We start from the raw sequence: 14,517 nt of genomic DNA, 5'->3' as shown, positions 1-14,517 counted from the left end.
CATGGTGGCCCCAGAGAGAACCCCAGCTTTACCCTAAATGATAGAGCAGGTCACGGTGCAGGTTTGAACAGAGGAATGCCGGAACCACACTTAGACTTGGAAAGGAGGTGTGACGGAGGTGAGAAAACCAGAGAGCTTGCGCAGAAGCAGAAGGAAGAGATTCCAGACTCTGCTGTCTGTGAAGAGAGAGAAGAAAGTATCAGAGGATAGATCACATACTGACTGAGAGGAGAGCCGCAAAGAATGGCTCAAGGAGCCAGGCCTGGAAGGAGGAAGGTGGAGAAGGAGGGTCAGGATTTCAAGGTCATCCTCAGCTACAGATAAAGTTTGTGGTCAACCTGTGCTCTGTGAAACCCTGCCTCAAAAACCCAAAAGGCAAGAAGCAAAACAAAACAGCCGTGTGTGGTTATGTCTGGCGAGGTATGGTGGGATATGGCTGTAAACCCCGCACTCTGGAGTTAGAACAGGAACACCTTGAGTCTGAGGCCAGAATAAACCACAGATCCCATGCCAAAAAATGCTGAAAGGAAAAAAGGAAAGAAGAGAAGAGAAGATTCCAGGATCATAGAAGATGGTTAGCTCACACCAGGAAGAGCGTCTGTAATGGCAAGCTTCCTCAAGTAACACCCTTAAAAGGGTAGGCAGGAACAACTAGCAGACGATTGGTGGTCTGGGAGAGGGGGAGACAGTTTTCTGCGATTGTTACAGTCCCTGGAAAGTAGCCCATACTCCAGCGGAATATACAGGCAGTACAAATTGGTCTCAATAGGCACAAAAAGGGCAAAATGTTGGACGGGTAGGAGGAGGAGATATTTGGGAAGAATCAGGGGGCAAGAGTGGATATGATCAAAACGCATTATTCAAACGTCTCAAAAATAAATTCTTAAAAAGTGAATAAGACCATCAAACATAAGCCTCTTGGACTGTAGGAATGGTCTAGTTAGGGCAAGAGATCACTCATCGAAGGTTCTAAATGGAGAAAATACGAATCTAAACTGAGATGTGGGAACACATCTAAACTGAGTATGTCGCCAAGAGGATCCCAAGCTTAACGGAAGCCACCAAGGAGAGCATCATCGCCAGTCTCATCCACCAAGGTGCAGAGACACCTAGAGTGTGATGGCAGGGGGCCAGATTACACCAAGTGTTGGCCACAGACCTAGGCAAGCACTGTTCATATGGTATGGGATGTTCAGATTGCATAATGCAAGAATAAGGGTGGGATGTAGGTTTTCACCAAGATTTCAGAGAGTCCATGAACGGATATTGTATGGCTGGGTAGGATTCCCTGGGAAGAGGAGGCTCATGAGCAGTCACTGCACAAAGCTGTGAAGGGAAAACCGATATTGTAATCTTTACCCTGGGAGTGTTTTTGCCATTGTTTGCATAGGAGTACTGAATGGATACCACATATTTTGGTATGCTTCCTTTATTTTACACTAAAATTAAATACCTGAAGAAATCAAAGAGAAAATATTAGAGATGTGTTATGAAGGAGCAGAGGGGCTGAAACATGATTTGCTTAGGACAGAACTTGACAGAATGGAGGGCAGAGTTAAAAGAAAATAGAGAAGACCAGAGGTTGAACTGGGCCAGACAATGGACACGGACAGGGGCCTTCTGTGGATTTTCAAATTTTATCCATATAGAAATCTTCCACTAGACAGCAATCTGCACGCTGAATTAGACATTCTTTATAGCAAAACAGCAACTGGTATATCATATGAGCCGCATATTGAGATGTCAGCACAGTGGGGACTTGGATTAGCAGAAGGTGGTCCTAGTAAAACAGGCCATGTAATCATTTGAGTGGAGGTCAACTAAAACTGAAAAAAATTAAGATAGTCTCACAATATTTATTGTGTTTCATTCTATTAAAGGTGAATGAGCAGGGTGGCACTTGGGAGGCAGAGGCAGGCAAATTTCTGTGAGTTCAGTGCAGTCTGGGCTATAAGAGCTAATTCCAGGACAGGCTCCAAAGCTACAGAGAAACCCCATTTTGACAGAAGAAGAAGGAGGAGGAGGAGGAGGAGGAGGAGGAGGAGGAGGAGGAGGAGGAAAATAAGAAAAAGAAAAGAAGAAGAAGAAGAAGAGGAGGAGGAGGAGGAGGAGGAGGAGGAGGAGGAGGAGGAGGAGGTAATAGCATCACCTAGGATGAACATTCTGGAGCTTTAGCCCAAGTAGAAAACCCTACTTGGGGTCCATGGGTCCATGCTCTCTGAGCTGAGGGTCTCAGGAGTCTGGGTTTGATCCAAGTGATGGCATGGGCAGGATGGATGCAGGTTACCAGGGAGGAAATTGAGTGAACCTGAGGAGATGCTTGTGGCTCTCCTGGGGCACTTTCTGAGTTACTGGGCAGGCCTGTGCGACTCAGCCCTCAGTAGCCAACTGTAGTCACACACTGCAAACTCTATTCTGGCCCCTGCTCTAGTCAGAAAGGCAGGCAGACTATGGACAGTGTCACTGCGCTGTCACCCAGGCTGAGGTAAGAGGTGCTGGGGGTCTCCCCATCCTCAGCCTACATCAAGGTGAGTAGGGGCTCCTGGGATAGGTGTTCTCTATGCCTGGTCCTGGAAATGCAGGTCGAGATTGTCCCCTTTGAAGTGGGGGCTGAAACAATTTGTGACAGGTGACATGTGACATGTGAAGGGTCTTGACTCCCTGGGGGTCTCTGCACACCAACCTGCACAGTGACGCAAATGTCAAGGTGGAGCAAACTAAGGAAAAGACGATGAGCCACAGACCTGGGTGCGGTCTTCACAGGGTTGGCTAACCCTAAAAATTCCCTAGACTGTTGCCTCTGTAATGATGGAATGATAACTGCACAGGGATGGGACTGGATGAGGACACCTCACAGTGACCATGACTTCCCCACGGGCCCCATTCTTTCCAGAGACTGCACTGTGACAGACGGGATGCTGACCTTCCCCTCCCCATCCCTGCACTAAAGGGAACCAGCATAAACTGGGAAGTGGCTCTGTCTCTCAGGAGCCATCAGCAATGAGTATGAGCGTCAGTAGGAAGAAGGTTTGCTTTGCCAGAAAAAATAAGTTAAAATGACATTTATTACCAGGAAACCACAGGGGAAACAATGGCTGGGCAGATGGGGCATCTTATGGAGTATTTCATGATGCGCAAAGACCATGGTGGCCTGAGGCACCTGCTCCTAGACCTACGCTGGTAAGGTCTGTTTGGGGTGACTGCTCCTTGTCTCCAGTTCCCCTGTATGTGACTGGATGGTTGTTCTCTCTGGGACTGGTGAGGGGCCCACAGCCCATTCCTTTCTTTGTACTTTGGTGTGGGTCACAGGCTCTCTGGACAACACCTGATGCTGGCGGTTTGTCTCCAACATCTCTGTGCATAAACACATGGTTGTGTCCTTGGGGCTGGTTTGTGGACTGCAGTGCATGCCACTCTTCTGAGTCATAGGTTCTCGGGGCACCAGCACCTAACTGCTGCCTGTCTCCAGTTTCCCCGTGCCTACATGGATGGTTGTTTCCCTTGGGAGAGGGGAGTTGCTCACAGCCCATCTCTCTCTTCACGCTGTTCTGATGTGGAACACAGGTTTCCTGGGTAGCAATACCTGACTGATGTTTGTCCCCGATCACCTTCTTCCTGAATGTGTGGCTCTGAGCCATGGGGCTGGTATGGGGACCAGAGTTTATTTTCTCTGGTCTGCTTATTTTCTTTGGTTCATAGATGCCTTCAGGAAAATGAAAAAAAGAGTCTCTCAGCTGGGGTATCAGTGGTTCCGCTTTACACCATTGTGCCTCTGATGGGTGCCCTACCTTAAGGCCCAGCCAGTTCACCAGGAGCTGTACGACAATGTTCATGAGAGACTGCACTTCAGTTGCCATGCTGTAGATGAGCTTTTTCTGGGTCATCTGAGATGATGGCTGGGAGCTTTCTTTCTTCAGAGAATCCTCCTGCTCCTGGTCTTTTGTGCTGAGGCTTATGTATTGCATAATATTTCTTATGATCTTTATCAGATAACTTTCTTGAGGGGTCTGTTCTATTCCTGGCATATCAAGAGAGGGCTCAGTCTTGGTTGTGGCTGTATCCTTGAACCAGGTGGAGCTCGGAGTAGAGGGGGTCCCTCTCCCTGGCTGTTCCTCCTGGCTTAAGGCTCTGGATCTCATAAATTCCTTCCTCTCTTCGTTGGGATGAAATACCTTGTGATTCTTTGCTTGAATTTTATCCTTGGGAACTCTGAAGTCCTGGGTCCTCGGGCTGTGATCCCTCCTCACGAAGACATGACCCAGGCTCTGGGAAGTCTTGGGTTTTTTGGTTCTATTCTGGAAGCTGGGAAACGGGTGCTCTGAAGGCAGGCTCACTGAACTGGAGCTGTCTGGACAATGGCCCACAGACCAGGACTGTGGTTGCTTGCTTGATCTGAAGTCAGTCTCACTATATACTTGTGTTTTTAGAGCTGAGTCTCCTGAGTGCCTTGGAGTGGGTGTTTGGAAATGGCCTGGACTTCTATTGGCCTCTGGAGACTCAAAGTCCCTGAGATGGATATTGGTGACTTGACCACAGGGAATCTCCGTGGATCCCAGACTCACTCTCCATGCAGGAGGGGTCCCTTCTTTCTCCTTCGACCTGTTGATTTGTTTGACCACTGAAGGTGGGATCCTTTCTTGAGGGCCCCGCATTTTCCCACTCCAGCAGGAATGTCCTGAGACCATGTTCTCAAACTTCATCCATGCTGCAGGTTTGTAAATTCTTGGGCTGGTCCTTGGTTGCAGGCTGCTTCTTCCAATCCCTCGGACAGTCCTGCTCTGCTGGGTTCTTGTCTGGAAGCAGAAAGCCTGGGTCTTAGTGCTCAGGTAGCTCTTCTGTGTATGTGGAAGGGCCTTGGATGGCCCATGGCTGGCAGCTGGTGGAGGGGCTCTCTGTATCACCTGAACCTGTGAAGGTGAGTGTGCAAGCAGAGAACTCCGCAGCCTGGCAGTTGACACAGTTTCTACCTTTGTCCCTCCTGGATCTTGGTGATGCAATTTTTCTAAGATCATGGCAGCCTTGGAATAGTATTCAGCCTTAGAAACAGAGGTGGGTGAAGAGGGATACACAGGCTGGGGAAGGGATGAGGCTGGAACCCCTGGTGTTGTGAGATCCCCTGACTCAAGAGTCTGTAGATATGGTCTCCTCCTACCTTTCATAGGAAGCTGCGTGATGTTTGATTCCAGCTTCATTTGAGTCTTTGGGTCGAGAAAGGAAAGATCCCGAACGGTGTTCACATAGGACTGCTGATCTGTCCTCAGTGCAGGCTTTCTGGGTTCCAGGCCTTTCCCAGGGCTGCTGCTTGATGTGCAAGGCAAGTCATTGGCCCTTAAACCGGGGCCCTTCTTGATGGGGTCGTGCATGTCACATGCTTCTGACTTCTTTAAGGGTGTCGCCGAGGACACAGACCCTATCATCTGGCTTAGCTTGCAGCTTTTGTAGTCGAGGATGGAGGGCTGGGCAGGCTTTGGGAGTCCAGGCTTGTTCTTGGGCTGGCAATGACTGTTGGCTGGGAAATGTCCCCACAGCTGTGTCAGTTCCGGAGATGAGAGGACTGTGAAGGGGGAGCCTCGTATTTCTCTCACCTCAGTCACCTTGTCTTCACTCTGTGTTTCCTCATGGTGCTGGAGGAACTGACAATGCTCAGGAAGGATGGAGGCTGACCTGACAGGTTCAGCGGGCAGGGTGCCCCTGGCCAAGTTGTGAATGGGCCAGCTAATGCCTGCTTGCTGTTTTGGGGCACTAGAGTCTAAAGTGTCTTTCCACTCCAGATCCTGGTTTTCAATTGGTAGGGATACCAGTATCTTTGTCTCACTGGTAGAATAATCTTTTACACAGACCCTACTTCTACTTCGATTTAGTGTAGAGCTTGGGAGGCTGCCCAGTGTCTGGGCTTCTTTCACACATGTCAAGCTTGGTGTCACGGGTTGGTGGGGCAAGGGCTGGGCCTGAGGAATCTGTGGAGGTTCTTGAGTCATGGGAAGAGCTGGGAAAGGACCACATGCATCGCTGAACCTCACGGTTTTAGGTCCTGCAGAGGAAGATCTCTTGGAGACCCAGGCAGAAGCCACCACTGACTCAGAGAGCACGGAGGGCATGCCCCAGAAAACCTGACTACATTTTCTCTGTATAAGATCCTCCAAGACCTTGAGGTAGGACAGCAGCTGAGAGAAGAGAAGCTGATCCAGTTTCTCATTAGAGTTCCAAATGGGGAGTGATGTGGAGTCCAATAAAGGTTGCTTGATGGGGCTGCAGAAGTTAGGAGGCAAAACCATCAGTCCCGAGCAGATGGTCAAGCTGCCCATCAGTCTGTATAAATATGACACCTGCATCCCATAGTTGCTCCACAGCCTCCACCTCCCATATCCTTTATTATCTCATCCAACAGGATAAGCTATAGAGCCCAACTCCACCCTATACCGTATCTCCAGTACAATGATCCCTAGACCCTGAGCTTGCATCCTGGTTGGTATAAATTATTTCATAAGAGGTAGATTTCTTACGTTTCCACAGGTCGTGATGCGTTCTGGGTCTCTTCCACATTCTTTCTGCCATCTCTGCCACCTAGAAGTGGTTATACAGGATGAAGGTGAGGACCGAGATCTCACAGGAGAGTGCGGCACCCCTCTTAGAGACCTCCCATGCTAGGACTCTACTGCCCAACCTCCAGAGTCCAAGCACAGAGAACACTGAGAATGAGCAAGTGGCACGGAGGGACCACATCTCTTCATTTACACTTTCCTTGCTCTTTCTCAGCCCCTGCCATTCCCCATATGACACTGTGAGGACACGGGATCGGTCATCTGAAAGAGGAGTGGGCCTGAGGGAATCGCAGCTACCTGCTCTCAGGAGGACCTGAGAGCCCCCCCTACATGGACACAGCATCACAGCTGCCTTGAACCACACCCCTCACCCCTGGTCCATGGGCAGCACCCACTCCAGGCCAAGCTTCCTTCTTTCACAGGACCTGGGGAGTTTTCCTGATTCTGATTTCCTTCCCAGAAGCCTCCTCTTCTCAGTGCTCGGCATCCTGTATCTCAGAAGCGTGGCTCTCATGGTCTCATCACTGAGGACAGGGCAGAAGGAATTGCCTCTCCAGAGGGAAACAGAAGCCTACCTTTTGCAGAAACGTTTTTCTTCCTTGCCCTGCTCTGCCCCCTCCTCACCACCTGACAGTGAGAAAGGACAGAAATGAGCCGGGCCCATTCTTCCTCTCTCTCGTGTGGACAAGCTGCCTGCCCCCTGTGCTGGTGGAGAACACAAAATCCACATTTCCCGGAGAGCTTTCTCTCATCCAACCTTGACTCAGTTGTTCTATGCACAAACACATTTCCCCTTGGCGTTGTTGGAAAACACAAGAAGGGGCTGTCTATGCCACCCTTACATGGATGTCCTCAGTCAGTGTTCCTCAGATAGGATCCTACCCAGGGGTTAGCTGCTGCTGCCTCTAGGCTGTTGGGTAAGGTCTGCTTCCCCAGACCTGAGGTGACTTAAACCCTGGTCTGAGGCCCTTGGTCTCATCATCCCCTCCACATTAGCCACACAAAACATGGGCTTGAACAGAGGACAGAGGACTTCTTTCTCAGAGCCTGTGCTGTCCCTAAGGTCCCCTCCATCTCAGAAATGCAGTCTGCCCACGGGGCCAGTCTTCCTTCGTGGCCTCTCAGCCACGCCACACAGAGGGTCTGAGAGCTTCAGGCGCACACCTCAAGGCCACTCTCCCCTGCGCCCTACTTTCCAGCCCCTACAGATGAGGTGCTGTTTCTGGAGAGTTCCTCTCAGCTGTCTCTCTGCTTGACTAGGAAAAGGGGAAGTAACAGTAGTGAGCAACAGACTGAACACACTCCATTGTGTTTCAACCAAGGCTTTCCTCACCTTTGGGGGGTTCTTTCTGCTCCCAGGTGGTGGTGATGCTAGGTACTTCTTCAGGAAGGGGATCAGGAGCAAGAAGAGCCCTGCTCCACACATAACAGCAAAGATCATGTCCTTGGCCATGACAATGGAGCTGAGGCTCATCCAGTAGTCACTAATGCTGCTCAGCTGAAAGAGAGAATTCTCCATCTTCTGAATCGCACAGCTGCTCTCAAGCCACTGAGTCCTGGGAGTCCAGCAGGAGGCTTGTCAGGCCATCTCATCACACAGCTGTGGCCTCCTCATCACAAAGGGCTCCTGGCAGGAGGGAGGGAGCCACAGTCCCTCCCCAGCCTCAAGCCCAGCAGACCCTCCTGCCTCCTGGTTTCCCTGCTCCCTCCTTCCAAGCCCTCCTGCTGAAACAGTCTGAGACAGACCTTCCTCCATGTTTGGTTCCTTGCCCCTGAGCCCTAGAATTTCTCTGTCTCCTGGAAGATGCCTGCTTGAATCCATCAGGTTCACAGTTTTTGAGAGATTGGGCTTCTCTGTGGATCTTGAGTTGTGTCTTATGGATTATTGCTCTCAGGGTGTCTTCTCTGCATATCCATGTCTGTTCATTATGAGGTCATTCCTTGCCTCAAGTCAGACATGGAACTTCCTTTTGTCTCACACTTATTTAGCATTGCCAATTTGCAATAAAACTGAAAAGAATATAATTTTAATTTACTAATAGAATTAAAATTACTAATACATTAATAGAATGTCACTGCTAACAGAAATTCAGTGCTCTATCATAAGAATGCATGTGGCTAATTCATTAAGGTCTTTTTTGCACCTAGTTGTCTTGCAATTGGGAGTATTGCTACAGTCAGCATGGATGTGTGGGCATCTCTTTGGCCGGATGTGGACAGCATCCTCGGAGTCTATGCTCAGGAATGACAGACCTGGGCCTATGGCAGTTCTGTTTTTAGGAACCTCTATGCTGTTTCCATCATGCTGCTCCATTTACACACCCAATAGCAGTTGCTGAGGGTCTATTCCCCACACCCTTGACAGAGTTTCTCACCTGTTGTCTGACCTCAGACATTGTGGTTTAGATGAGATGGAATCTCAAAGTGGCCTTAACTTGAACTTACTTGAAGGACAAGGATGTTGAAGACTTTGTAAAATATTTATTGACCTTTGTGTGTTAACTTTAGAGAACTGTTCAGTTCATTAGTCCATTTATTGACCTTTTTTTGTTTTTTAATATTTGAAATTCTTTGTACATTCTAGATGTTAATGCCCCATAGGAAGCATGACCAGTAATGATCTTGCCATACTCTGGGCTGTCTGTTCCTTCTAGTAATAGCATCTTTTGCTGCACAGAAGCTTTTTAATTTCATGTTATCTCGTTTGTCAATTTATAGGGTTTCTCCCTGTGCCATTGGTATGCTATTCAGACATGTCTCATCTGTGCCTGTGTGTGAAGTGTTTACCTTTCTCTCTCTCCAACAGCTTCAGCACTACAGGGTTTAAATTAAAATTTTCTGTATATTTTGAACTGATTTTTTTGAACAGGGTGAGATATGCAGATTTATTTAAAATCTTCTGTTGAAATATGAGCGGCGGCAGGGCTGCGTCCCCAACACCCCGGCTGCTTGGCTAGCTCATGCCCGAAATAACAACACACAAACTGTATTCATTTAAGAACTGCTTGGCCCATGAACTCTATCCCTTACAGGCTAATTCTCGCACCTGAACTAGCCCTTTTCTAATGATGTGTGTACGCACCCCAAGGTGCGCTTACCGGGAAGAGTCTAGCCTCCATCCATCCTGGTGTCTCTGCTCCAGAGAGCAGAGCTGTTGGGTCTCTCCGGGAGCAGAGCAGAGTCTGACCTTACTTCCTCTTCCGCCCAGCATTCTATTCTGTTTACTTCTCCCTCCAATGCTTTAACCTATGAGGCCAAGCAGTGTGTTTATTACTTAACCAATGAAATCAACAGATTGATATATGACACTCCCACATCAATCTTCTTTAGGTGGATGTCCTGTTGTGCCAGCACCATTTATTGCATTTATTATTATTTATTTATTCCAATAAATAACCACTTATTCCAAGTCTCCTTTTCCATTGTGTGTATATACCCCACTGTATATCTGGCTCCTTTTCCATTGTGTGTATACCCCCACTGTATACCTGGCTAAAAGACAATGAAGAATAAAGGTCATGGAGTCATTTTTTCCTAATCTTTTCCTTAGAACATGCTGGCATTTGCACAAAAAGTCTTGTCTGTCTCCAGGGCAACACAGATCCCGCCTCTGGAGAAGGTGGAACTTTCTGTCAGCTTCTCCTTGGCTCTTCCTCTTGCATGCACTTGACCACATCCTGCAGACTCTTTGCCCTGACAACCTGCAGTGGTGGTGGAGAGGGACTTTCCAGGTCCTTTATTGGGGCACCTAGCACATCAGTTCCTGAGGTTCTAGAAGAAGGGATGAAATGCCAGTCAGCGTCAGTCAGCGTGGGACAAGCTGTGGAGGATGATGATCAAATGAATACCAGTACCGCTCTGTTCTCTCCTCAGTAAGATCTTGGGGTTTGCAGCAGGGCATTGTGGGAGAAAGCTGTGGTGGGGGCTGACAATTGAACATATCCCCACCAGTCGGCCCTGTTTGCATTTTCACAGTGCAGGTCACCCCGTGCATCTCTGTCCTCACAGATGCTCCAGAAAGTCTGCCTGAGCAGATTAAGAGAGCCTCAGTAGAGCCTTGAGAAGTGAGCACACCTCTGTGCCTGGCCGTTGGGCTGGACCACTGTTCTAGGTCACTGCTAACTTGGAGACTGTTTGGATACTGCCATCTGGTGGTGGTGGTGGGGCAGCCTCCAGACGGCACAGCGCTTTGAACGTAATCCAATGGTGTCAGCATAAGCTAAACTTTTCTGAGGGGGATTTTAGGAAAGGAAGCACTCAGACATTCTCTGGATGGCTTCCTTCTTTATTCTTCCTCTTTTCTCATGCTCTTTCTATGTTCTTTCTCTGTTTTTTTTCTTTCTGCTGTATATTTTTTTCTATAGCTTTATATCCCAATAAAATTTTTCAGACAATATAAGAATTACAATGCCGTTACATTCTCTTTTTCAAGTGAATGATTATAATGAATACAGGTAAAAACCTGTTTTCCATCTTCCTAACATGATTAAACATTTTACATTATAGGTGAAAAACAAATTATCCCCAAAATCCACATACATTCATACCCAAGCAACCTGTGGGCAAGCAGGCTGTTCTTGTCAGGTCTTCTACTGGCAGGCTGCACTTTGCAGTTACAAAGAAAGGGCCACTTACTTTAGTACTTATATTGAAAGGTAATCTTATAAGGAGTCTTAATGGAACCACAAACTTAAACTTTTGTATATGAAAAAGAATCAGTCAGCTCTTGTTATGGGAGGCCACTAGTTAGTTCCCAGCTGCTCAGCCTCCCGAAATAATCACACAGAAACAAGAGTACTGAGTTCAGGAAGGCCAGAGACTCCACGCATTGTGACACGAGCTAGCTGATCCATCCCTGGTGGACAAGATCACCTGAGCCCTCCCTGGGTTGCCCACTACCTGGGACCTGAGGCATTCTGCACACTACAGCAGTGCTCTCTGTTCCCGTCAGCTCCAGGATGCGGCATTTTCATACAGAAATAAATGAGCCCAACAGCATCCACAACAAGAGGTCCAATAAGCCATTGGTGAGGCCTTCGTGTTATGAATCCACCTGCCACCAATACAGAGCAGGGTCGGCTATAGCAGATGGAGGCAGAATCCGCACAACTCAATGTAGGGCCGCCAGTGATGTATCCAGGCTTGAGCGGTGCCCCTCCTATGTGCAGACAGAAGCTGCACTCTGCCGGAATCTGTTCTCATGGTGGGTGGAGCTTCCGCTACCTTTCAGCTCAGGCTCATTTCCTCCTGACTCCTGAGTCTTAGCTCCACCTACTGGAGCAGTGGCGAGTATCCTTGACTTGGGAGTAGACTGAACCTCACTACTACCTATGAAAAGAAAATTTTTGAGAACTATTCAGAATGGGGGGGGGACAGGATAAGTGAGGTTCTCTTCAATTCTACTGACATTTTTTTGCTTTCCAAATCAGGAGGCAGTAGAAAACCTTTCAGAAAACGGGGCCTCATTCCTGGGAACTGGTGAGGCAGAGCCTACGGGGTCTACCCAAAGTTCTCAGAATGTCTGCGTGGTGAACTGGAGGTGTCTGGGAGAAACTGGGGCTCACTAGACAAAGGCTGAATTTATTAAACACACAGGGCTATTTATCCACATTACAAGTGAGCAAAAGGAAAAGACATGGAGACTGTCCTGTAAATATAGAAAATCAAAATCCAGGAACACCAAATGTAAGCCGTTTGTTCAGGGAAAAGGGAAGGAGTGGGTCCCCATCCCTTTTTGTGTCTGTCAGGGACAGAACAAAAAATATAAAGGAAAATGAAGCTGTGAAAGCCAGGCCCTGCCCTTCCTCTCCCGAGGTGGTTTCGTCTCCCCTGTTTCTGAATGAAGAGAACTATGTGTTTGAGGATGCGAGCTGCAGAACCCTGAGAGGGAGGCAATCAAAACTGGGGATATCGTCCAGGTTCTACACTTGGAATAAAGCTGTGCCCGTGGATGATGCTCAGAGAAAGGGATGTGGGGAGGAGTAGAGCCATGCTGTCAGGATTTGGAGGGGACCTCTAGGTCCTTCTGTGGATAGACTGTTTCAGTTTCCTTATATCTATTCCTCTTTCAAATGATTCATTTTTTTCCTTGCCCATACAGTGGCTTTGGAAGCCATGGAGTTATCTGGAGGAAGCACCCTATAAATGACGGGGTCCTCTGAACCTTTGCAATCACTGTCACTGGTCTATATCCTGGGACACTGTTGCTGGGGCTGCATAGCCGGTGCTTTTCTGAGCTCCTCTGAAGAAGTCTATCCAATCAGTATGTGGGCCCATCCTCTGTCCAGCCTCGGATTCCAGCCTGCAGAGATGGCCAGCAGTAGAAGAGATACAGAACCTACATTTAACTGTGCAAACAGAGGAACCTGACAGACATCTGCATAATTCTTACCAGGATCTGTGATGCAACCCAAGATCTGGGCCTTATTTTGAAGGGAAAGTCACGGACTACAGTGCATGAGACAGGAAGGATGGTCTGAGGTCAGGGCAGTCGTGGGCCAAAGGACAATAGGTGCCAATCTACTCTGCCCACCAGCCTCTTGATCCCAGCTGCCCCTGGCTGGGGACTGCACCTCTGTGTCCCCTGCAGCCACCACAAGAGCTTATCACCGGGCCACAGGTGAGTCAACAAGCCTGGAGAGACCAACTCCATGCCAAACTTCTGAGAGCAAGTAGAGCTTCAAACAGGGAATACTATTTCCTAAGAGCAGAGCGGTCTATTCTGCTGTTCTTGCCCGTTTAATTCCACAGGGATAAGTCACTAATTGATGGGAAAGCTAGACCGAGGAATTCCGGGACTCCTAGTCTGGCGACCTTCATGCATATGCCATGGCTCTACCACCACATTTGGGGCAGAGAGGGGACATGATCAGAACATGACATGGGGTCACTCAGCAAGTCATTCTGGGCTTCCAGCCCTGCCTTCCCATGACCAGCAGGAGACCAGGCTATCCTACAGGGCTGGTTTACACAGGGGAGGGACATGTCCAAAATGTGACTGCAGCCTGGGCCTCCCTCAGTTTCCAGCCAGGCTTTGAGTTCCAGGACCCATCCACAAGGACACAAGGATGCATCAAAACCCAAGAGCAGTCACAGCGACTCCCATCAGCACCGTTTTCCTAACTGAAGTGCATGTGTGTGCCTGCTTGTCTGTATGGGCCTGCACACCTGCAGTGTCTGCAGAGGCTTCAGATCCCTGCGACTGGAGTTACAGGCAACTGTGGGCCACCTGATATAAGTACCAGGAACCAAACCCAGGTTCTCAGTGAGTGCTTCTGATGACCCATTGTCCCAGCCCCCCCCCCACACACACATTCATCTTTGCACTCTGATAGAGCCTACCCAGGTTCTCCTTAGACATGCCGTCCAGACCTTCACATTCCCCACACAGAGACCTCTGAAGTCACTCCTAGGCCCCCCCCATGGACATTTAGTGACACCCACACAGAGAATCCCAAAGTTTCTCCTCAGCACCCCTCTTTCACACACCTCTGGAGTTCCCTGCAAACTTCACAGACCTCCACACAGAGTCCCCAGTGCCTCCATGGGGCTCTTCATAGACTCCCTCACAGACACGCTCACCTTGTCCTCTAAACTGGCCATAGATCTCCACAGAAGTGCCGAGAATTGTACAGTGCTCACATTGAGAACCCAGAGAGACTTCTGACCAACACAGAAACACCATGCAATAACACCTACAGCACATAGCAACAGTGCATGAGTTTCATGCAATAACACCTGCAGCACGCAGCAACAGTGCACGAGTTTCATGCAGTGATACCTGCAGCACACTGTAATAGTGCATAAACTTCATGCAATAACACCCGCAGCATACAGCAATAGTGCATGACTTTCATGCAATAACAACTGCAGCACACAACAACGGTACATGAGCTTCATGCAATTGCAATAACACTCACAGCACACACCAATAGTGTATGAGCTTGATGCAATAACACCTGCAGCACACAGCAAT

General features: G+C 48.7%; 1 protein-coding gene across 1 annotated transcript; it reads right to left on the bottom strand.

Annotated features, from left to right (window-relative positions):
* Positions 1–1,048: 1,048 nt before the first annotated feature.
* On the bottom strand, positions 1,049–11,293 carry LOC126502604 (spermatogenesis-associated protein 31E1-like). Its single transcript, XM_050143765.1, has 5 exons — positions 7,735–11,293; positions 7,118–7,379; positions 6,504–6,564; positions 3,589–6,249; positions 1,049–1,109 (listed from the first exon to the last, which is right to left on the bottom strand). The coding sequence occupies exons 1-5, from the start codon at positions 8,059–8,061 to the stop codon at positions 1,049–1,051; spliced, it is 3,372 nt and encodes a 1,123-aa protein (XP_049999722.1). The 5' UTR covers positions 8,062–11,293.
* Between the last annotated feature and the right edge of the window lie 3,224 nt (positions 11,294–14,517).

The sequence above is a fragment of the Alexandromys fortis genome, unplaced genomic scaffold (assembly GCF_014885135.2).
Source record: "Alexandromys fortis isolate MF-2015 unplaced genomic scaffold, M_Fortis_MF-2015_v1.1 scaffold_1, whole genome shotgun sequence".
Classification (NCBI taxonomy): Eukaryota; Metazoa; Chordata; class Mammalia; order Rodentia; family Cricetidae; genus Alexandromys; species Alexandromys fortis.
This window is presented reverse-complemented; position numbering and strand designations above follow the sequence as displayed.